The 22,412-nt window shown below is 36.5% G+C and overlaps 2 protein-coding genes across 3 annotated transcripts; both read right to left on the minus strand.

The window, feature by feature from the left end:
• Nucleotides 1-352: 352 nt before the first annotated feature.
• LOC134845121 (1-acylglycerol-3-phosphate O-acyltransferase Pnpla3-like) lies at nucleotides 353-3,267 on the minus strand. Its single transcript, XM_063861981.1, has 2 exons — nucleotides 2,868-3,267; nucleotides 353-2,580 (listed from the first exon to the last, which is right to left on the minus strand). Exons 1-2 carry the CDS (start codon nucleotides 3,086-3,088, stop codon nucleotides 777-779), a joined length of 2,025 nt encoding a protein of 674 aa, XP_063718051.1. The 5' UTR covers nucleotides 3,089-3,267; the 3' UTR covers nucleotides 353-776.
• Nucleotides 3,268-8,602: 5,335 nt separating this feature from the next.
• On the minus strand, nucleotides 8,603-15,249 carry LOC134845122 (sodium- and chloride-dependent glycine transporter 2-like). Of its 2 annotated transcripts, none has more exons than XM_063861983.1 (6): nucleotides 15,002-15,249; nucleotides 14,173-14,319; nucleotides 13,284-13,715; nucleotides 12,137-12,316; nucleotides 11,576-11,835; nucleotides 8,603-9,808 (listed from the first exon to the last, which is right to left on the minus strand). In XM_063861983.1, the coding sequence occupies exons 1-6, from the start codon at nucleotides 15,018-15,020 to the stop codon at nucleotides 9,011-9,013; spliced, it is 1,836 nt and encodes a 611-aa protein (XP_063718053.1). In that variant the 5' UTR covers nucleotides 15,021-15,249; the 3' UTR covers nucleotides 8,603-9,010. The 2 variants fall into 2 exon arrangements, with proteins under 2 accessions (XP_063718053.1, XP_063718052.1); XM_063861982.1 differs by having other exon boundaries at nucleotides 14,996-15,247.
• Between the last annotated feature and the right edge of the window lie 7,163 nt (nucleotides 15,250-22,412).

Consider the following 22,412-nt stretch of genomic DNA (forward strand, 5'->3'; position numbering starts at 1 on the left):
CTAATAAACACTGCATATCTCAAAAATTCCAAGATGTGGCAACTAAGCCGAAAAAACAGGTCCTGCTCAGATTCGAAGCCGCTACTGTCCCAGGCGTAATCATTACCTCCAGACTAAGTGTGCCGGAGAAGCTTAGAAGATTGAATTCAGTATGAACCAGGATACCAAGTGATTCTGTTAAACAAATTGTTAACACGAAAAAAGTATATATATATATATTCCGATTTGACAACGCTTGCTAATCGCAAAATATTTGACGTTTTTAAGCCTACAATCTCATGAATCTACAGCAAAAGAGGCATATAAAAATAGCAAATTTATTGACCAGAAAGTAACTTTCAAATTAAAATCAAAACAGAAATTGAGAATCATGAATTTTCTTCGTAACTCTAAGGAGCCATTTAATTCATTAATAATTTCATAGAAACTTTGAAATCACTTCTCTATTGTAATGTTTTGTAAACACAAATATTAACCAAAATCGTGACAGCACAATTCCACGTAATCTAAAACTAAAGGAGAAATCAAAATTTAAAAAATAGACTATTTCCTATTATAAAATCAGTTAAATGAACGACAAATTTTTCAAGTTACTCCTAAAACCAAATAAAAATGGCACCAAATATAATGCAATAAGAATTTAAACGTAGCCTTTGATTCGGTAAGTCAAAAAAATAACTGATATTAATGACAAATAAATAGTTAATGAAGGACCCTCGTCCAAAATAGTAAATTAGCCTTACGTCTAAGCTATTTAAAAACTTTTGAAGTTCAGTTCAGTTTTCCTCACAACTGCCAAGCATTTCATTTTCCACTTGCACTTCTGTTGCTTTCAGAGCAGAAAAGACAGATCCCTCGGTAACCACGTCAAAACTCGTCGAACTATCCTCCGTCGATTCATCGTCGTCCAGTTGATCCGTTTTCTCTTCTGGTTCATTTTTTGGAACATTCGTTTCGAAAAATATGACGTCATCCGAACTGTATCCGGAGTTCTCCAGATCGTCTTCATCGTCCTGTGCCAAGTTACATTCGGAACCTGTTGGAGACATGAGTTCCACGACTACTTTCGGTTTGTCGTTCGACTCACTTGGGTAACTTATCGTCTTGTAAGTTTCCATAGCTTCGAACTTGGGCGAACCTGAAGGCATACAGGTGATGTTTGACACTCCAAATGTCAAATCAAAAGACATTCTGCGATTTTCATTTTCATGTGGCGTTTCCCCTGAATTGTCTCCCCCGTCATTCATCGAAGCAACTGATTCATTCCGGCTAGCGAAAGCTCTGAATTGCTCCAACGCTTCAAATGAAACAGAAGATCTGCGACTTGCAGGGTTCGAGTGCATAGAACAATAGCTCAAAGGTCTGCTATTACTAGGAGGCGGATCTTCGACGTTCACAAGTTCTAAATGGAGACGAGCAAAGCACAAATTTGTTCCCGTTTTTGCCATTAATTCTTTCACCGCTGAGTTGATTGAGCAAACGAACCAACTGAAGTCGTCTGAGACTTCTGGGAGCCAATTGTAGAGTTTCTTACTAGTACAGTAAATTGCTTCAAGAGGGAGCCTAACTGGAAGTGTTATGAGTCCTATAAACTGGACTATTTTGTATTCGCAAATCTGGTTGTATAATGTCTCGTTCATCGTAAAGTTTTGCAGTAAGGTCACAATTTGTTCAGGCAAGATGGCATTCTCTTCGTCTTTGATGCGACGACATTCGGGACAGTTCTCGCAGAACCCTTCGTCGTCCGTGTTGTTCTGCTGCGAACTTGACGAGAGATGACTGGCTTTACTCAGGGAGTTCCGTTTCAAACGGGTAAGGCTTCTTCCGACGTAGATCTGTTCGCGTGAGTTTGTCCTTTTCCGTGGAACCATTGGCATTACTGCAATGCTTTGTGCACTTGGGGCCAATTGTCGCTTCAACTGATCGGTTGTTTTCCTTCTTGGAAACTTGGCCAAATTAAACAAAGTCATGCTTGAGTTGAGACACTGTTGGCAAGAAAATAGTTTATGAGTCTGAAGATATTTGAACGCGTCGTTATAGCCTCTTTTGCACAGATCATTCAACACGCCGTTGGTATTCGGTGGGTAGAAAATCCTCGCGAACCTCACAACATTCTCAGCTGTCAGCTCCATCCTCAGATTTGTCACATTGATATAATTGAATGTATGACCATCATCGGACGGACAAATATCCGCAGCGCCACAGAACGGCGCCACAGTTATGGTATTATTATCGATCTCCGGCAAGTTACACGTGAAACCTCCATCAATGTACCTTTGCCCTTCAAACGTTGGCGGAATTATCCCCGCAAATAGTGGGATCCAACATGTACACACAAGAGCATTAATCAGTTCTTCTCTGGAACTAAACTGGTTCACAATTTTATTCTTCCGATCTGGAAGGGTCGTCAAAGAAAGGTGCAACCGCCCACTGCACTTTATATGTGCATCTTCAGGGAGAAACGCGCTCACTCCCTTTCGTAGCAGTCCAATCAGATCAAATGTCGGGTGGAAGGGTCCGAATGTCCTGGCGCGGGCTTTGCGAACCATGTCCAATGACCACGTCGTGGCGTCTTCTAGTCTGAAATCATTTGTCTAATAGAAAAAAAACACTTCAACTACTTGATGAACAGCTTTGTTGTCTTTTTGAATTCAAACACTTCAGATAGCGTCAACTGGCATGAAATTATTGAGCATGAAATTCTCAAAATTTTAGTTTGATGAAATAATCATCCGTATAAAAATTTTACGTATGCGTTCAAGGACTTAATAAGGCAAAAACTAAACAAAAACTTGGCTTCCGTTTTTTCTACAATTTTTCCACATATGAGAACGCAAATAGACGTTTCCCTCAAAATTTTTGCAAACCTGCAATTGCATACGGCACAGGCGGCGATTAGTCCTCCCGCTGAGCAACCGGCAACTTTTCCATTGAACAGATAGGGTGCATGTCTTTGGATACAAGATGCCACTCCTATATGGTACAATCCCTGGAACCCACATCCAGAAAACGACAAATGGTAATCCGGGGTCCCTGGGGGCGGCAGATTGTCCACCGCGTTTAGAGCATCAAACTTTGTTTTTGTCATTATACTTGTAATTAAAAACTAAAACTTCGTAACTAAATATTTGAACTTTAGAAGCAAAATTAGAAAAGACGCCGTACGACTTCTCATAACTTCAAATCTGAAATGACACAACCATGAGTTGGACAAATACTTAACTCAAAACAACCTTCTACCGTCAAATAAAACGAGAGTTGTGCAAATTACGCTGATGTCAGCAGACAAATGGTTTCGGGCGTTCTCAAGGTTTATCTCGAACCAAAAATATACCATATGATATAAGCGGCGTGTAATCAATTGCAAGTAAACTGAGTCGATATTTTAGTTCTAGAATTTCAATTGTTTAATGGTAAGTAAATATCTCATAAGCGTCGTTATAGTTTAGGGCTCAGCCAATGAGTTCGTGACCTTTAGTTTGTTAAAATGTTAGAGGACAAATACCCTAAACCCTACGTCAGGTCCAGTGATTCAAAATTCGTTCAAGCAAACAAAGCATGTCTGGAACTGAACAAAATTTAAATAAACAAAAGTTCAACCTGAAATTAGTTCACGGATGATCGATAAGGGTTGATTTCACCAGCGGATTTAGGGAGGGGGCTCGAGGACGCTCCCCCTTGAGGGATTCGACCCCTGCCAACTCTAAGGGTCCCCCTATATACTATTTTGAGATATCCATTTTTGCTGACGGACCCTAAAATTTTTTGGTCAAAATTTTTGAAAAAATGCCTAAAAACCTTTTTTCAAAAATTCGCCTGCGGTGCAGAAAATTTGGTCAAAATAGGGTCTTTATAGTGATTTGGTAGAGTTCAGAAAATCAAATTGGTCTACTTAAAAAAAAGTTGACAAAATTTGCGAACTTTTTTGAAAATCCGCCCCCCTCGAGAAAATCCTAGATCCGCCGCGTTGATTTAGAACCGTTTTACTTCAGAAAAAATCACACCAGAGAAAAACAAGGACTCGAAATGTGTACCAGACGGTTTTTTCTTCTCTTCAAAAAACTATCAGGTAATATATCTTTCCGCTACCAGCATACAGGACTAAACAAACTGCTGAAATTAGAAATAATACTATTTTTCCTACTATTTTCTTCTAACTGTTATAATAGAAGGCATTTTCAACTTGAGCTCAATGAGTTCGTTCAAATGTGCATTGTAATTGGATACTTGGGCGAGCAGAAGTCAAAGTCAAAAACAGGACTTTGACCGAAAAAACATCGCGCTGATGACCGAAGCCATTGATTAATCACTCATTCATAAACTGTGAATCGTTTATAATACGTATGAATTCAAGAGACTTCTCGATGGTTTTCCAAGAACACTTATACTTTTTCTTAATCAGTCGTTTCTACTTTCCTGAACTCCGAAAGATATCATTTTCAATTACAATTTTCCGCGCCGTAAAACATCAACACAAAATAGAAGCTGAAATTCGCATCACTGGGTTGTCACAAAAGAATAAACATCACAATATGCAAGACTCAAGTGTATTTACTATTTAATGCTCAAAGAAGATACTTAAAGTTTTCAAGCTCTTTGCAAGCTTTAAGCAAAAGCAGTTCAAGCAACGTCATTTAACAAACTAGCAAAACAGTTAAACTCACTTCGCTCTCAAGGAAAAATTTTCATCTGCCTTATGTCTGAAATTTGAAATTTTTAGATGCTCTCATCTAGGCACACTCGTTGAAAAAATCTTATTTCCTGTTATTGAGGAAACAATAGGCAACCAAAACTATCAGCCGATAAAAATCAAGCTGATTAAGCAAAAATCTCGACAGAGGCAAAGTGGAGCATCGCATCACTTGCGATACAACTTACGTGCACGCTAACGATTAGAAATTGAGACAGAAATATCCAAGTTTCAAAAAAGGGTTGGATTTTTTTTTTCAAAGAATGAAAAATTTATTTTCAGATAACAGCAGCATTTTATAAGCTTCTAGTATTAACCGAGTAGACATTAAGCCGACAATACGTATGTAGCCCATTGAGTCGGAAACCATCAGCAATGCCATAAGAAATTCGATTATCATAAAAAAAACTAGCGTGTAAGGCACTTCCGAATTTTTATTAACTCACAAAAAACCGCATATATTGGAAATAAGATCTGCATCCTTTGAATGTACTCTGACAGCACCTTTAGAGGGTTCGTTACTACAAATTTAGCAAAATTTTCAAAGTTTTTTAATACAAATTTTGAAAAACCATAAAACTTTGTGATGTTTTATATAAGGTCTTTGAAAAAATTTAAAATTAACTAAAAAATGTCACATCTCGGACACTAAAAGCAATTGGGCAGTCGCATTTGAACGCAAGATTCGCAACTCCTGAGATTACTCCTACAGTACCCAATAACAACGATGGGATTTTCAATTTTTGAAAAACTTCAAGCTTAAGTTTTCTAAAAAAGATATATTCTTTTTGAAAAGCAGCTAAACCGTCACATCTCGAAAACTACCAAGATTTGACAGTGCTCTGACAGCTAACACCACTACAAGGTTGTGAAAAAAATTACAAAAATTGTCGTATCTCGTTAACTAAAAAGATTTGAGCATTCTTAATTGGAGGCCAAAATCGCAGCCCCTGAGATTAATTTGACAGCCTTCAACTGCAGGTTAGGAAGTTCAAATTTTGAAATAAGAGTTTTAATTTAAGTTTTCGGAAAAATTTTCGAAAAATCACAAAAAAGTCATATCTGGAAAACTAACAAGATTTGAGCATTCATAATTGGAGGAAAGATTCGCACCCCTGAAAAGCTGAGAATACTCTGACATCCCCCACTACAGAGTTGGGAACTTCAAATTTAAGAAAAAAAAATTAAGTTTTCTGAAACTTTTTTGAACAAATCACAAAAAACGTCATATCTGGAACACTACAAGGTTCGGAGCAGTCATATTTCGAGGCCAATTTTGCAAATCCTGAGAGCAACCCGAAAGAACCTCAGTATAGAGATGTGAACTTCAAATTTTGCGAAATTTTTATATCCAAGTTCTCTGAAATTTTTTTAAAAATCCTTAAAAAACGCCAATTCTAGAACACTACCAGGATTCGAGCAGTCGTATTCAGAGGCAAAATTTGCAACCCCTGAGAGTACCCTGACAGTACAGGGTGATGATTTCTAAAATTGAGAAATTTTTAAATATTAAATTTTCTAGAAATTTTTGAAAAATTTAGAAAATTGTCGTATCTCGGAAACTTAAAGGACTGGGTTATTCATATATGGAGACCAGAATCGCAAAAACTTGAAAAACCCTGACAGCATCCTTCTATTGGATTGCTAATTTCAAACTTGAAATAAACCTTGAATTTAAACTGGAAAATCGAAAAAAAATCTTAACCATTGCAATATACGATATAGCTTAAGCATGCAAAAATTCTTTGTTAAACATGCAAAAATAATACGTTGAAAAAGCTTAAACATGGCGAGATAGTGAAGCCCGAATTTAAATATATAATAGATAGATTATAGCGATTAAGTTTTAAAGCTTTGAGGTTTTACACCTCAACTGACCTGAAACAATTGTAAAATTATCAAACGCTTTGTGATATTAATACGACACAACATAAGTCGACTAATCCCAAAAAAAAAACAGAAAGAAAAACTATTCTAATCCAAAAAAAAACAGAAAGAAAATAGTATGGCTGCATGAAAATGAAGTGAAAAAAAAATCAAAAAGTAAAATATACCGTCACCTCAGCTGACCTGAAACAATTGTTAAATTATAAACGCTTTGTGCTATTAAAACGACACAAAATAAGTCGACTAATCCAAAAAAAAAACAGAAAAAATATTCTAATCCAAAATAAGAAACTACTGAAAAAAAATTTAAAAAAAAAGAAAATATACTGTCAGATTTTGTAAATTTACAAATTGCCGGAATAAATCAACAACGTTTGCAACTGCAATGAGAATTGCTTACATAGCAAAAAAATCCGTAATTTGGCATTTTAGCCGTTAATACATGAGCATTTTAGCAACCGACAAAACATGAGCAGACAAACAAAAATCCGACAATTCTATTTTTCCAAGAAACAATTCACAGATACTGAAAAAAAAAACGAAGTCCGGCCAACTACCCGAACACCAGAGCTGAAGATGCAACCGCGTTGCCTCTAGACCAAGAAGGCTGAACGTTTTTAAGGTTCAATAATAGAGGCAACATCAATTTCTCAGATTTGTAAAAGGTTGGTTATGGGGAAAACTCTATTCCAAGATTCCCGATTACAAGACACAAGCTCTCTCAAATTTAAAAAGAACAGGTGACCGCTGAGGACATAAAAGACACCTACCGATAGACAATCAATTTATTAGTAGAAGGCTTGTAAACTTTTTCACACACTCGTTTTTAATGAATATTAGACAGCAAGGAACGCAATTTGGTGCAGCTAGAGTCAGTTAGGACTAAAACTACAGAGTACGTTAAATTTAGCTCAAAAGTGAGCGACCATTTTTGGGAAAAGAGGTCGGCTCGTATTATAACACCAGAGTAGCTTGCGTGAACATAATTAGTAATAGCAAAGACGCGTCGTATTAATGCTATCAAAACAGTGAGTAGCTACTTCACCACCATTATTTTTTTACCTGACATTACGCCGCTTTTAGAGCTGTAAAACTGATGTATTTTTTTTCCTAAATTTTTTCATCATTTGAGCACGAATTTATTTTTCGACGGCAAATGAGACGCTACTATTTTTGTCTGTTTCTTCATAATTTGAGCTTCTTTCAATCTGGCATTTAATTTCAGAGGGAATTACAATTTATATTCGCTAGATTTGGCGCGTCTATAGCTGATTGTTCTTTGCCCACTGAAATATGGAAAACATGTGTTGAACATGGTTTTTGAACATAGTTTCGAATTTGGACTTCGTTGAACTGAATGTCACGCTTCGCTGCTGAGTGAGGTCAGCGTTCTCCGTTACACTAAATCAGTCTCAAGGGGAGCTGAGCTCTCTCGCTTTTCCAGCTAAGGTGTCCAGGTACAAGGAAAGGGTCAATCCAGCGACAGTGGTATTGAGATCGATTGATCTGCAGGAGCAATTGGACAGCTGTTTCACATTGAGTGGGCATTTACTACAGATTCCAATCAATCATTTTTGTCAAAGAGATTAAAACTTGTTATTATTCATATTCCTTTCAATCAATTTTAGCAACACTCTCTATATAACTCATTGTTTGACCACTGCAACTGAGCATCTTTAAAGGTTATTTTTTCTTTTAATATTGTAAACGTCTTCAGGACAATGAGAAGAAACATATTTCACTTCTAAATGTCACGGAAGTGCGCCCGACATATCTGCCTTTGATTACTTACTATAAACAATTATTCCCTCACCATCTAATTCTGAACAACCCTTGATCCAACCTAATTTTTCATTTTCCCTCCCACAGAAAACTAATCATTTGTTATTTCATTTTTCTCCTTTTTTTCCCATGACCTTGGTCTAACTTCATTCCTAATACTAACTAGTGAACTACGCAGACCGACATAGGAAGAGATCCCTAAGATTTCTAACTAGTTTTAGAAAACGAAATGTTGAAGCAATGTTTTCCAATTCTTATCAGCCATTTCAATTCATGTCCTCCAATAATTAATTCATATATAAGGCAATTGAAGATAATTTGGAATCTCTCTCAACATAAAGCATTATTTCATAACCCTTAAGTAGGAATCGAACCTATACAATTAACAACTGAAATAGCAAAAAATCGCAAAAAAAATAATCAAACGAAAAATAAAAATGCATAAGAAGCCCCAATCAAAAATATATATTGAAGTAATATATCACCAAATAACCTTGACTTTAAAATTGATTGGCTCACTGAACAGAGATACTTCAAACTCACTTGCCTTTATTCACAGACAACTGATAATGGATGCCAGTCCGATAAGAATCTAGATAGAAAATAAAAGTCAAGATCAAAGATGACACTCTTATTATGATAAGATAAATATTAAGCACTCGTTTCGATACAATCTGTGTACTTGTCGTTCTTTTCATATAATTCCGGTCTCCTCTCTCGATCTCGCACCCAGTCATCGATATTCCTCGGACCCCAGCTTAGATCCGGCTTGAGTAACTTTTCCACTTTTTCCCTAAGTGTTCCTTCTTCAATTGCTGACACTTTTGAAATCGCAACGCAGGGTATAAAGAAGAAGGGCAGAATAACCATGGCCCAACCTATACACTCGCAATATAAGGGGTACGTGTAGGTCCCGTATAGAGTTTGAACTGTCGCTTGAGAGTAGTTTATTAAACTCAGGACTAAAACTATGAGAAGAGATAGAGGAGAAACGAATTGCCAGACGTATTTCCAGAACCTGTTTACATCATACTGCAGCATGAAGCTTATGTCATCTATGAATCGATCAGCGCCGTAAACCCAACTGATTATAATTAACTCCAGAATTCCAATGATTAGGAGGTTGATACTTGCCACAAAGCTGTCGAACAGAGTGTAAACGTATAGTCCGTTTCCGAAGCAGAGAAAAATGCCACAGAATAGACTGGACAAACAATAGGCTAGGGTAACATACATCTTTCTGGTTCTCAATTTATGAGGGAATCTGTCGCAAATTGCAGTCACCACTCCTTCGACGAGTGCGAAAAGAGTGTCGGCTCCGAGGACTATAAGCATGACGAAAAAAAGTACTGCCCACACTTGGGGGAACTTGATTTCGTTCACGATGGTCGGGTAGGTGACGAAAGCGAGTCCAGGGCTATTCTCAATTGCCCTACCCACAGTTGTTCCCTGAAACATCATTTGGAATTAAATCGATTAATCTAAATGCCTTTTTTCTTCACGTTAAGGCCCGAAGTTTGAGCTTTTCAGCTTGTCAAGGAGAATCACGAGAAGCCTCTAAGAATCTGCATAAGAAGACTCGAAACTAAAATTTTTAAAAATTAATTATTCTCTGAGCATTACATCCAAGTGTGATCATAAAGACAATCGTCAACATTTCTAGGGTTAAACAACGTTACGGCGAGTTATCTACGGGGGAAAGGACCAATACGAGAGCTGTTCAGCTGCTTGCAGAACCACTTCTCTACCCCTAGATGCGAATTACATGCGTTTTGCTTTTGGTTACTGTTTTGGGCTCGGTAAAGTTTCTTGGCCCTCAAGCAACTAGCACAGATCACTGTGGGCCTCGAACAAATGACCTTTCGATTCAAAGGCGGAGACGTAATCACCAGAGTTGTAACCGGGCCCGGGCTTTTTACTTGCCGGAACAGGCTCGGGTCTCATTTTCAGGACCAGCAACCGGGATTAAAATCAGCAATTTCAATTTACTTTTTGCTAGGAAATTCAAGTTTTCATTAAAAATTTGCAGGGGCGGATTTACAGAAAGGGGGGGACGGACGCCCCCCTCAAGGATTCGACCCCTTGCCGACCCAAAGGGTTCATCCTTTGTACTATGGGTACTATATCCATTTTGGTGACGGGGCCTAAAAATTTTAAGCTCGCCTTCGGCACCAATACATAAAATTTTTGGGGGAAGCGCGCGCCGAAAAAACGCATTTTTTTGGTCAAAATTTTCCAACAAGTGCAAAAACCGCCTTTTAAGGCCTGTTTTTTCAAAATTTTGCCTGCGGCGCACAAAATTTGGCCGAAACATGGTCCTTTTTATTGCTTTGGGAGAGCTCAGAAAATCGAGCTAAAAAAAGCGAGCTAAAAAAAAAAGTCTTTTGAAAATCTGCCCCCCCCCCCCTCGAGAAAATCCTAGATCTGCCCCTGACTGAAAGATTATATCAATAAAGTATGCATTTCGGGTGCTGTGCTATGCACAAATCAAAAAACAAAACACTTGCCTGTTTTATGGTACGGATTGTCTCAAAAATTACAAGAAAAGGCGGTAAAATCGTAAAATATTGTCCTGATTCGTTGGCCCTTGATAAATAAAATAAAATTTGACTCTTGAACTAAAGAAACAATTAAGACTTAAAATTAAAATTAACCATTTCTTAAAATTAACCGACTCTTTTCCAGTTTCCCACCCCCTCGAAAAATTACAAAATACAACTGTTCAAAAATTGGACACTTTTTCCTCCCCCCCACCTCACTCAAAACATGAACTTTATGGTCTAACGAGTTGTTTTTATTGAGGTTAATTATGAAGACCAAATATGTTTGTCATGGCCTAATCAGTCTGCGTGTCAATTGTCATGACAATCGCACAAAGTGAACACTAACTTCATATATTAAAAAAATGTCAAAAATGCTGTACAAATTTGTTCGCCTGTTCACGCTGCCACCTTTTAACGCGTTTATTGAGGTAATCAGAAGGTCAAAAGTATCATAGTAACCGAGGTTACAGTCAGGAGTTCCTTCATTACGTATTCCAGTCAAAATCCTCAATAAGAACACGCAACTCGCCACGAGAAAATATAATATACAAGTGTTACACGCAGTTTATTACATAAAAAGACATTTTAAAAAGACTTTCATTATTGAATTTCAGAAAATATCAAAGGGGGATGGGAAACTGGAAAAGAGCCAATTAACCAAAGTCTTAAATACCTGTTCATGTGCCATGAATCCAATGATTGCGAAGATGACAAAACCAGCGAATATACTGGTAGCGCAGTCCAGAATACTGACAAGCACTGCGTCTCTGAGACAGTTGTTGTCGAACTTGCCGTAACTGGAAAACGCAATCAAACATCCCCAGCCGATCCCGAAAGAAAAGAAAATCTGGGACGCCGCGCTTTTCCACACCACAGGGTCGGCTAGTTTAGCGAAGTCGGGTTTGATGTAGTAAATTATTCCGTTTCCACTACCTAAAATACGAAAAAAAAATTTTCAAAGAACATAACTATAAACAAGAAAAAACTGTTTCACGAGGAAAAACTATGTATAATATTTGTTTGAAGGAAAAAATATTTCTTTTTGATCCATCACTTTATCTAAATAAATTCTTTTGGTAGTCAGAAAACAAACTGTAAGTTCAATTCTTTGCTGCTGAAGACACCATTCTATAGGGTCTTTTTGCTGTTTTTACAAAATGGGTTTTTTTCTGAGATAAATTATGCAAATTATGTAAAAATTGTTCACTCCTCAAATATTGAAGTTATGTCTTACCGGGTAAGGTTATTGAGAATACGAGAAGGGCTGTGAGAAGGATGTAGGGCAGCACTGATGTGACATAAGCCACTTTGCCCAGACTGTGGATGCCCTTGATTAGGGCGAGGAAGATGAGAAGCCAGGTGAGAAAGAGACAGATTGCAATGTGGTACTGGAACTCGCCTACCTCTTCGATCGCTAAAGAGAACAAAATCGATCCGATTAAATTATCGTTCCACTGAAATTATTCATGGTAGCAGCTCAGTTTTAAAACTGACTCATTCAATTTTCAGTTCCTGAGTCTATAGCTGACACCGAATTTTTAAAGCAAAAACATGGCCAACAAGCTGGCAGTTGGAAAAGTGTCAACAATTTCCAGGAACCAAAAAAACGCTATTTTTTCTCTTTTTTAATTTTCGTATTTTGTAGAAAAACATCATCTTGAGGCTCTTTGAGCTCCAATAACATTTATCGTGCACACTTTTCGATAAAAGTAGTCACATTTGAGAGTTCATTTGGAGTTTCGTTATCGCAGAGCGTAATTTGCAATTCAATTAGCAAATGAGCTTGAATTGAAAAAGAAACAAAAATGAAATTTGAGCGAAAAAACCAATTAAGTTGTGAGCAATTCAAAAAACAAACAAACATTTAAACCGAAACAAGTGTCTTCACTTCGTTCCGTGACAATTTCTTATGTTTATTTTGAACCTGCACTTTTAGTTTCGCTGATGACGAAAGTGGTGGGCTTGTGTAAATGTCCTATATGGATCACGTTAAGGTAGATAAAAAATTTCATGTCATTCATATGGACCTAAATTAGTATTTTTGGCAGATTAAATTAAGAGATTTATTAATAAAACTGCTTGTACAGAAAAAAAAAGATAAATTGAGTTGGAAAATTTCTGAAATCGAGTTTTCCGTATTGTTATGTTGTTTGAAACAAATCACTTGTTCTGGTTCATTTGATGAATTAAAAATGCATCAGCGGTGTTAACTTTTTACTAATCAAATGTCAAAGCACATATGATATTATACTGCTACCGGAGCCTAACGATTCAATCGTCTACCAAAAATAGCACTTTTATTTGCGACTTATGTTGGAAAAAAGGGAAAACTCATAATAATACACTTTGCTTCCAAAGTGTTAAGATGAAAATGAACTTACATGTAGTGATGCCCAGTAGATTTTTGAAATAGAACAGAGCCGCTGGCGACATCTGCGCTTCTTTACAGTCGACTGAGGAATTATCCGTTGCATTTGATCCACAGGGGACCCCGATGCACCTAGGGTCGTCGTTACACTGAGACCAGGGGAGGGGGGAACTGAAGCTATTGAAGAGGTAGTACATGCACCATGCAACTATCACTGAATAGTAGAACGTCAACAGGAAGCAAATACAGCATACACAGTAGCCCAGCCCACTAACTAGAGGTGCGCATCGCCACACTGTAATTGGCCCGGAGCTGGAAAACTGACCGACTGCCAGTTCTAGGAAGAACATTGGGATCCCTGCGATGACGAGGAACACACAGAAGGGAATGAGGAAGGCGCCGCCTCCCGACTCATAGCAGACGTATGGGAAGCGAACTACGTTTCCTAGAAGCGAAGAAACTAATTACGTAACATTAGCAACCATTAGTTCAGAAACAAACATTATTTAAGTTCAACAAGGAGACGTAATCCGGTATTACGTAATTGTCGGACATTCATGTCATAATAGATTTATGGTAGTTCGTTTCGAAATGTTCTTTAGCATATCAACGGGTTTGCATGCAACTCACTTAGGTCATTACAGTACTTCTAATGTGCTCTCTAAATGACCTGCAATCATTTGATCCTGAGTTACTAAAACTGAAACTTACCGATTTAGAGAAATCCAGTTTGCTTGAATAAAAAGAACGACGATACTTTCGAATCGGTATTCAGTTTTCAATTTTCTCTTTTTCCGGTTTTCATTTTAATATTACTTTTTTAAGCTGATACTCACTCGTTCGATCTAATTAAAATTTACACCACTTAATCTGAAAAGTTCAAAAATGTCTGAATTGATTACCAAGTCCGACTGCGAATCCGACACAGGACAATATGAACTCTGCCTTTGTACCCCACACACCCCTCTCTTTGGAGTGACTAATCGTGTCCAGGGCTTCCTCTGCCACCTCCACCCCCTCATCACTGCACTGTGGCATCAGTCCATTATCTGACACAACCCAAATAATTCGAGTTTAAACAGATAGTTTCCTGAGACCCCAGCTTAAAACAAGACTTGGAGACTTTTATCATCCTCGAAAGACCAAATTCTCGGAAATTCACAACCAATCGATGCCCTTTAAACTGCCTGATTTCATCCATTATTGGCATCGAAAAATGAATTCTGATTTGTTTCCCAGGTTGGACAAATTTCCTCAAACTTAAAAAAACGATTGTGTTGCTTCCGAAAATACATTGTGCATTTAACTAATTTTGGTGCAAAATTTGAGTGTCAACCTCCTTAACGTCGTTCTGAATTTTCTAAACCATGTCTGACTATTCGGATGTTGAAGCAAGTAAAAAAAAATTGGGTCCCTAAAACATAGATGGCCCTTGGAGAAAACTTAACGCTCCGGAATTTGGTTTTGGGATTGTTTTTTTAAAAAAATTTTCATAGATTTTCATAGAAACGAAAGGACCAATCTTTCATGCTAGCTTTTTCTAGGCACTCAAACATCACACTTGTACAGATTTCAATTAGATTTCATTAAGATCTTGAACACCGGACAAAAATTCCTAGAAAATGAATGAAAATAATTAAATTTTTCGGAAGGATTAATTTCGAGAAATTATCGGAGAATTTATTCTGACAATGAAATATAGTGATATTAAAAACGATGACTCACGTTTACCATTTTGACTATCTGCCATCCTCTTTCGTTCGATCTCGGATCATTAATTGCACAAGTTTTAAGAACTATGATGTGTTTGCAGAACGGTGACCAAAAATTAAGTAGACATGGCGTGTTTTAGACAGGCGGACGAAGTTCACAACTTCGTTATGCTTATCATAAAATCTGAAAATACGATAAGTTACTGATTCAACAGTGGCCAAAACAAAAAGAGTGTTACCAACATTGAGTGTTACTGAGTCAACAGCAGCAATGATGCGAGAAAAAAAACTATTGTATCTTCATTTACAAGCGAGCATTTTGTTCGTAAGTTTAGTCTGTTTAAACAAACTCCTTGAATAGCAAAAAAGTAAATAAAAAGAGCATTTGTTCAAACAATGAAAAATGTTCAATTGAAAAAGAGTAAAAAATATCCGAGTATTCCAAGTTGAATGAACTTAACATTAAGTCTCTCAATGCATAGACATGTGAACTTAATTTAAATCTTTGAAAGCCTTTTTTTTCAAACTACTTTAAAAAACTTAATTCCGAATTTTCGAAAAGTTCACTCTTCCCTTAATGTAGACGGAATTTTTAAAATGCTTGCAGTCAGATTAGATTTTTTGAATATCACAGAGCATCCAATTAAGTTTTATAGCACAATTTTAAAACAAGAAAATTATGCTATAATATTAAAAAGTGACTGTTAGATTTCATCAGGATAGCCGTAACTTAAAAGATGGACGTGGTGACGTCTCATTCAGTACATATAGCGTTTTGTATGATGCCACGTATAATTTTTTGTAGTTTTTATACGTAATAGGTCAAAAATTTGGAAAAAATTAGGAACAAAAACTTTTGAGTTCCTAACACAGAAATTATAATCAATCACATCCCCGACCTCTAATGGCTTAAGCCGAACATTGATTCCCGCACAAAAGCTTCAAAAAATTATTTGTAATGGAACACTTGAAAAAATATACACACATAGTCGATGCGGAGCTTTGCTCCACTTGCGATACATTACAACATTAGAAAAAAAAGTAGGTCGAAGAAAAAAAAATTAACGTTGAAAAAACTAGGTGAACCAAAATTGATATTAAACGAAATTGATATACTGACGGTGAACCAAAAATGTGATTTCAAAAGTTAGACTTTGCCCCAAACCTCAGTTGTTTCTCTGCTAAAATAAGTAGGAGTAAAAAAATTGAGATAATCAGTTTACCCAAATAGATAATCTATATTTTACAAAACATTAAGTCTCCGCTTCTCCTGGAACAATCATCGCAACCGGTTCTTTCAATTGAACTTGTCATCTCGGATGAAAAACGATCAAAACTTCTAAAAACGTTCAAGACTGTTCAAAAACCATTAATTTTTTCTTTGCAAAAAAAGCAGGTTATGGCCGCTAAAGCAGAGGACACTCCCAAAACCGGGTTTCTCGATTGAACACAGCCAGAGAATTGGCACAGTATTTTTTGCGCAAAGTCAAGAAAGTCAAGTTTCCAAAATGGAAAGTCAACTTTCCAAAAAACTCAAAGCTGTAAAACATTGACTTCTTTGTTGGCCATAATTTTTGTATAATTTTTTCAATACAAACTAAGCAAAACCAATTATGAAATTAGGCTTTCAACAACTTGTTGTTTCGATTAAACCAATGATATCGGATTTGGCAGGATAGTTAGCGAGAAAAGTCCAAAAAAGGTCAACAAATCAAAAATTTGACTTCCGAGAATCAACGTTTATCAAAAGGTCAACAAATAGGGCATAACTGCTTACAAAGCAGGCATTCACGCAACCTGTTTTTTCTTTTGAACCCAATACCTCAGACTTGGGAGCGTAGCTCTCGAGAAGTCACAAACTCAAACAAAAAAATTGTCAAAAATCAAAAATTTGACTTACTTGTCCCGGGTCCATAACTTTTGGTGTCAGAAAAAATCGGGCGAATTGGAATAAGCAAGGGAGCTTACCACAACCCGTTCTTTGAATTGAACCCGATATCTAAGATATGTCAGGGTAGTTTTCGAGAATATTCAAAAGTTTATTAAACGGACATAAATCAAAAATTGACTTCTCCGAGAGCGATAACTTTTTTAGTAAAAAATTTTGTAGGATACCGCTAAATTACGGGAGCTTCCCAGTACCCAATAATTCCATTGAGCCCACAATATCAGATTTGAAGGCTAGTTTTCGAGAAAAGCCAGAAGGTTTCACAAAACGGTCAAAAATCAAAAACTTGACTATTCCGAGGGCCATAAAAATAAGTGTAAAGAAAATTTGGGCGTAACCGCTTGTGCAGGGAGCTTTCCAAAACCGTTCTCTTCAATGAAACGAAAAACTCAGATTTAAGAGAGGTAGTTTTCGCGAAAAAAAAAGATATGGGTCAAACATTCCCCATAGACTTTTTCGAAGGCTGTAGACAGAGGGGTTAAGTAAAAAGAGACTAGATAGGAGTATGCAGGCACACCTGGGAGTAGGCGGTCTTCCAACTGATACCCGTTTTTTGAAAATCAGTTGAAAATTCTGAGAACTTAAAATTTTCCAATATATTTGGAAATAATTTTTCATAACGAAAAAAGAAACTTCAACAAACCGATTGGTGAACAAAAAACCAACTTGAGAAAGGCGAAGGGTAATGTTAAAACTGTATTTCCCTTGAAATGACCCAAAATTAGGTCATTAAGCCGATAAAAGTTAGGCCAAAATAATTTGGGCCGACGATTTTTTTTCCCGCAAAATAAAGAAAACAAAGAAAGGAATACGAAGTCAAGGTAAGTAAAACTAAAAATTGTAGAAGTAAATCAAACATTAAAAACAACATCAAAGAAATATGAGCGCAGCAAAAAGAACGATTCCAAGTTGTGACAATTAAGCCGACAACAGATAAGCAGACAATTAATTAGCCGAAAAATAAAAGAGTCAAGTTTAGTAGAATTATAAACTGCAGGAGTAAATGAAAACATAAAAAGCAACTGAAGTGGAACTGCATTCAGCAAAAAATTCTAAGATGTGGCAACTAAGCCAACAAAACTAAAGTAGACAAATCATAATCCGACAATTTTTTGAAACTGAATATTTCCCGTTTGAAAAACAGGCCCTGCTCAGATTCGAATTCAGGACCTTTGCTTTCCCAAGCGTATTAGTTACATCCAGACTAAGTGTGCCGAAGACACTTAGTTATTCGAATTCATTATGAACCAAGGTACCAAGTGATTCTGTTAACCAAGTTGTTAACCCGAAAAAGTCTATATTCCGGTTTGATAACGCTTGCTAATCGCAAGTGTGAAAATGGGACGTTATTATGCTTAATGGACAGTCTCCGAGGGAAAGTTGAGAGAAAATACGTTCAGTTGCGCTAATCTGTTCAATTGGGTTAATCTGTACAATTGGTTGTGCATAATTATCTTACGACTTTGAGCGGCTAACACAGAGGCGAAGCTGAACTTCGCATAGACAAGCGAAAAAAAACGTCGTAAAATATCTCTAATAAAGCAAAAGGTGAAATTAAAGAAAAGGTATATATGTAGGCCTTGAAAAATAAATTTTTGTATAAGCCGAAAATGAACATCCAACTAAAAATATAGACTCAAATCCTCACAACTGCACCATGTGTTTTTGAATTCACAAACACTTTTATTTGCGAAATAATTTAGAAAAAAATCGATTCGTAATATAACACTACGCGCTAGCCGGCCTGTATAAATAGTTAAATGAAGTCTAAAAAAGAAAGTCTGAAAAAACAAATCAACCAACTCACTGCCAATTTAAAAATCATCGGCGATCAATTACGACTAATTAAACAAAACAATTTGGTCATTTTTTTAAGTTGATTAAAAAGAGCCAATAAATCACGTTTAACTAAATTATTTTTAAGGAAAAATTCTGTAGGAACTTTAATAGATATTGATCAAATTTACTTCAAAAACCCGATGATAGGCTTCATTTACCACTCGTAGGCAGAAAACAACCTCCAGGTAAGAGGCCCAGGATGAATTACGCAAAAGGATTAAATCACCCTAGGAAAATATAACCCCTACTTTAAATTAATACAAGCGAGTAACGCACCTCCGGTGCTTCGAATTTTTAACAACTCATAAAAAACTGTAAATACTGGAAAAAATAGCATCCTTTGAGTGTACTCTGGCAGAACCGAAATACAAGGTTGGTAATTCCAAATTTTGAAAAAAAAATTCTATTCAAGTTTTTTCAATTCAAAATTTTAAAAACCATCGTTTTTTTTTAAATCTAAGTTCTTTGAAAAACTTTAAAATCTTTGAAAAATTAAGAAACATCACATCTCGGAATCTAAAACTAATTGAGCTGTCGCATTTGGACGCAAGATTTGAAACTCCTGAGAGAGCTCTTACAATATCCAACCACAGCGTTGGGAATTTCAAGTTTGAAAAAACCAGAAAAAAAACGTCAAATGTCGAAAACAAACAAAAGAGTTGAGCAGCCACAATTGGAGGCAAGATCTCTCGCAATCCCTGAGAGTACTCTGACAGCCCCCAACTACAGGGCATTAGGAACTTCAAAATTTGAAGAAAAACAATAAATTAAAGTTTTCTGAAAATTTTTTGAAAAAATAACAAAAATTGTCAGATCTAGAAAACTACAAAGAGTTGAGCAGTCACAGTTGGAGAGAAACTTCACAACTCCTGGGAGTAACCTAACAGAGCCTCGCCATAGTGGGAACTTCAAATTTTGTGAAACTATTTAAATCTATCACGAAAACTAAAAGCATTTGAGCAGTCATATTCAGAGGCAAGATTCGCAACTCCTGAGAGTACCCTCGCAGTTTCCAACTACAGGATTGAGATCTTCAAAGTTTTTAAAATCTTAAGTTTTTGAAAATTTTGAAAACATCATTAAAAAAAACGTCATATCTCGAAAACTACAAGGATTTGAGAAGTAAGATTTGAAGGCAAGATTCGCAACACCTGATGAGACTACCCTGACATCCCCCAACTAAAGGGTTGCGAACTTCAAATTTTCAGAAAGTTAAAAAAATAACAATTTTTCTAGAAATTTTTGAAAAATCTCGAAAATTGCCGTATCTCGTAACCTAAACGAATTGCTTATTGATATATGGAGGCCGAAATCGCAACATCCATGGAAACCCTCACAGCATCTCATTATGAGGTTGCTACTTTCAAACTTGGTGAAATAAACACTGATTTCAAACAGGAAAATCGAAAAAAAAATCTTAACCATTGCAATAGCTTACGATAGCTTAAACGTGAAAGAATTCTTTTGTTAAACATGCAAAAATAATACGTTGAAAAAACTTAAACATGGCGAGATAGTGAAGCCCGCATTTAAATATATAATAGATTCTGAAAACTTAATTGTATCCATTAAAAGCATTATTATTTGATTTTTCCACTGATTCCAGTTGAATTCTATTTAAACATGAATCAATATTGAGGCCATTCAGAGGCAGCAGTCACTGCAACCAATTAGTTTTTCTCAAATGAAGCTAGGGAAAAACACTCAATAAAGAAGAAAAATTTTGGTAGAATAAAGAGCATCGTACGCGCTGCCGCCCAACGACAATGAATTGGATTATCTCAAAGCCTTTATTTGTCTTCGAAATTTTAGTTTTTAATTTTAATTCTACTAATGGCTTCGTTTTTGGTAAATATCTTTCATCAATTGATTGTTTGCCGAAATCGCCTTGTGGTTTAATTCAACTGCGGGGGGGGGGGGGGGGGTGATTTTGTTTTAGGGGGATTTGGTCCTATGCGCGATTCAATCCTGGAGTATTTTGTCCTTTGGGATTGTATACGAACTGTAAACAATTAAGTTTCCAGGAAATTAAACAGTCCGCCCGCGATACTCATTATGCAGGTTTTAGCGACATTGGAGATTAAAATCTTAGTTCAGGCTAAAATGGAGTTCAAAGACGAGCTGCTTAACTCAACCCACCAAAAATGAGGACTTACAAACTTAATGCAAAATGAGGACTTACAAACTTACAAGCTAATGGATTGAAGCGCACTTAAAAAACTAAAATGTCATTCTCAAAATTCAACGAATTTGAGCATGAACGCATTTTAACTGTTCCTAGAAAAGCACACGACCTAAAAAAGAAACCGCATTGCTTTTAAAAACACTTGAACAGAGAAAATCCATTGCGATTATCACATATATTAAATTTGCCAGGGAGTTTTTCAAAAACACATGTCGCTATTCGTACATTTAAAAAGAAGAGGAACTTAAGATTCTTTGACGAAAACCAGAAACCACAAACAAATTTCAAATGTGTTGAGTGATATATCATACAGATATGATTCCAGATGCGATGAAAAATTTCCAAAAAAGCTGCACAGAGCTTAAAATTTTCTTGAAGCTTCTTTTGATGCAAGCTTATGCGATGTTGAATGAGTCGAAGTCCTCACCTTGTTGTTCCGACCACTCGAAGAGTGTAAAAGAACTATGATAAGTTTCCGTTTTTGGTGAGTTTTTCGTCCAGCCAATTTTGACTACCTCAAGGAAAGCTCAAATGGCGTCAAGCATTACATTAAAGCCCTATTAGTGTGATTCGGATTCTTAAAAGTCTCCTGGTGTCGAGAAAAGTTGGTTCGAATTTTTGTTTTTCAGACTAATAAGATTTCAGACGGAAAACTTCTGAGACTTCAGAAAATATCTTCTACAAAGAGGCGCAGCTGCGCTTCGTAAACATTAGCGAAACCACGACAAAAAAGTAACTCTATTAAGTGAAATAAGATAGGTCGAATTAAGCCTGGAATTAGTTTTAAGAAATTCTGCCACGTGACAGACTCGAACCTGTGATCCGAATCTCACGCCCTAACCTCTCAGACATGGACGCTTAGCAATCGGCAAACACTAGCCACAAATAAAGCAGACAACAGGTGGTATAAACATTTCTAGGGCTACAGATCGAAATTATAGCGAAAGTGCCACCAAATCAGCATGTTTATTTGCGAGTGCGTTTGGAAAAAAGAAGGCTCATACCAAGACAAAACTTTAGCAAGCCCGATAGTGTAACGGACTGATTACTGAGACTCAACCAATTTACTCTCAACTCTCTAGCTAAAAATTAAACAAAAGTTTCTTAATTTTTAAATCTGTAATAAAATATCGCATGGTCGGAACAGTCTATGCTACTTGCACAGCAACCGGCTATCCTTGTTGCTATATGCCAATAAATGTTTGTTCCTTAAGCTGAAAAAATTCAATTACTACCCGGGTGCAAAAAAAAGGATAGAAAGCAGCGGCTGATTGCAAGGGAATTCATCTACCGGTAGCAAGTAAAGGCTTGCGACAACAATAGCCAGCATTACAATTGATCAATTTTCAAATTCATGAGTCCCAAATAATATACACATTTCAAATTCTACTAAACCAAATTGTCAACTTTCATGAAAACTACGCGCAAGATGAAACTTCGCTTTACATGTTTAACGGA

The sequence above is a fragment of the Symsagittifera roscoffensis genome, chromosome 4 (assembly GCF_963678635.1).
Source record: "Symsagittifera roscoffensis chromosome 4, txSymRosc1.1, whole genome shotgun sequence".
Taxonomy (NCBI): domain Eukaryota; kingdom Metazoa; phylum Xenacoelomorpha; order Acoela; family Convolutidae; genus Symsagittifera; species Symsagittifera roscoffensis.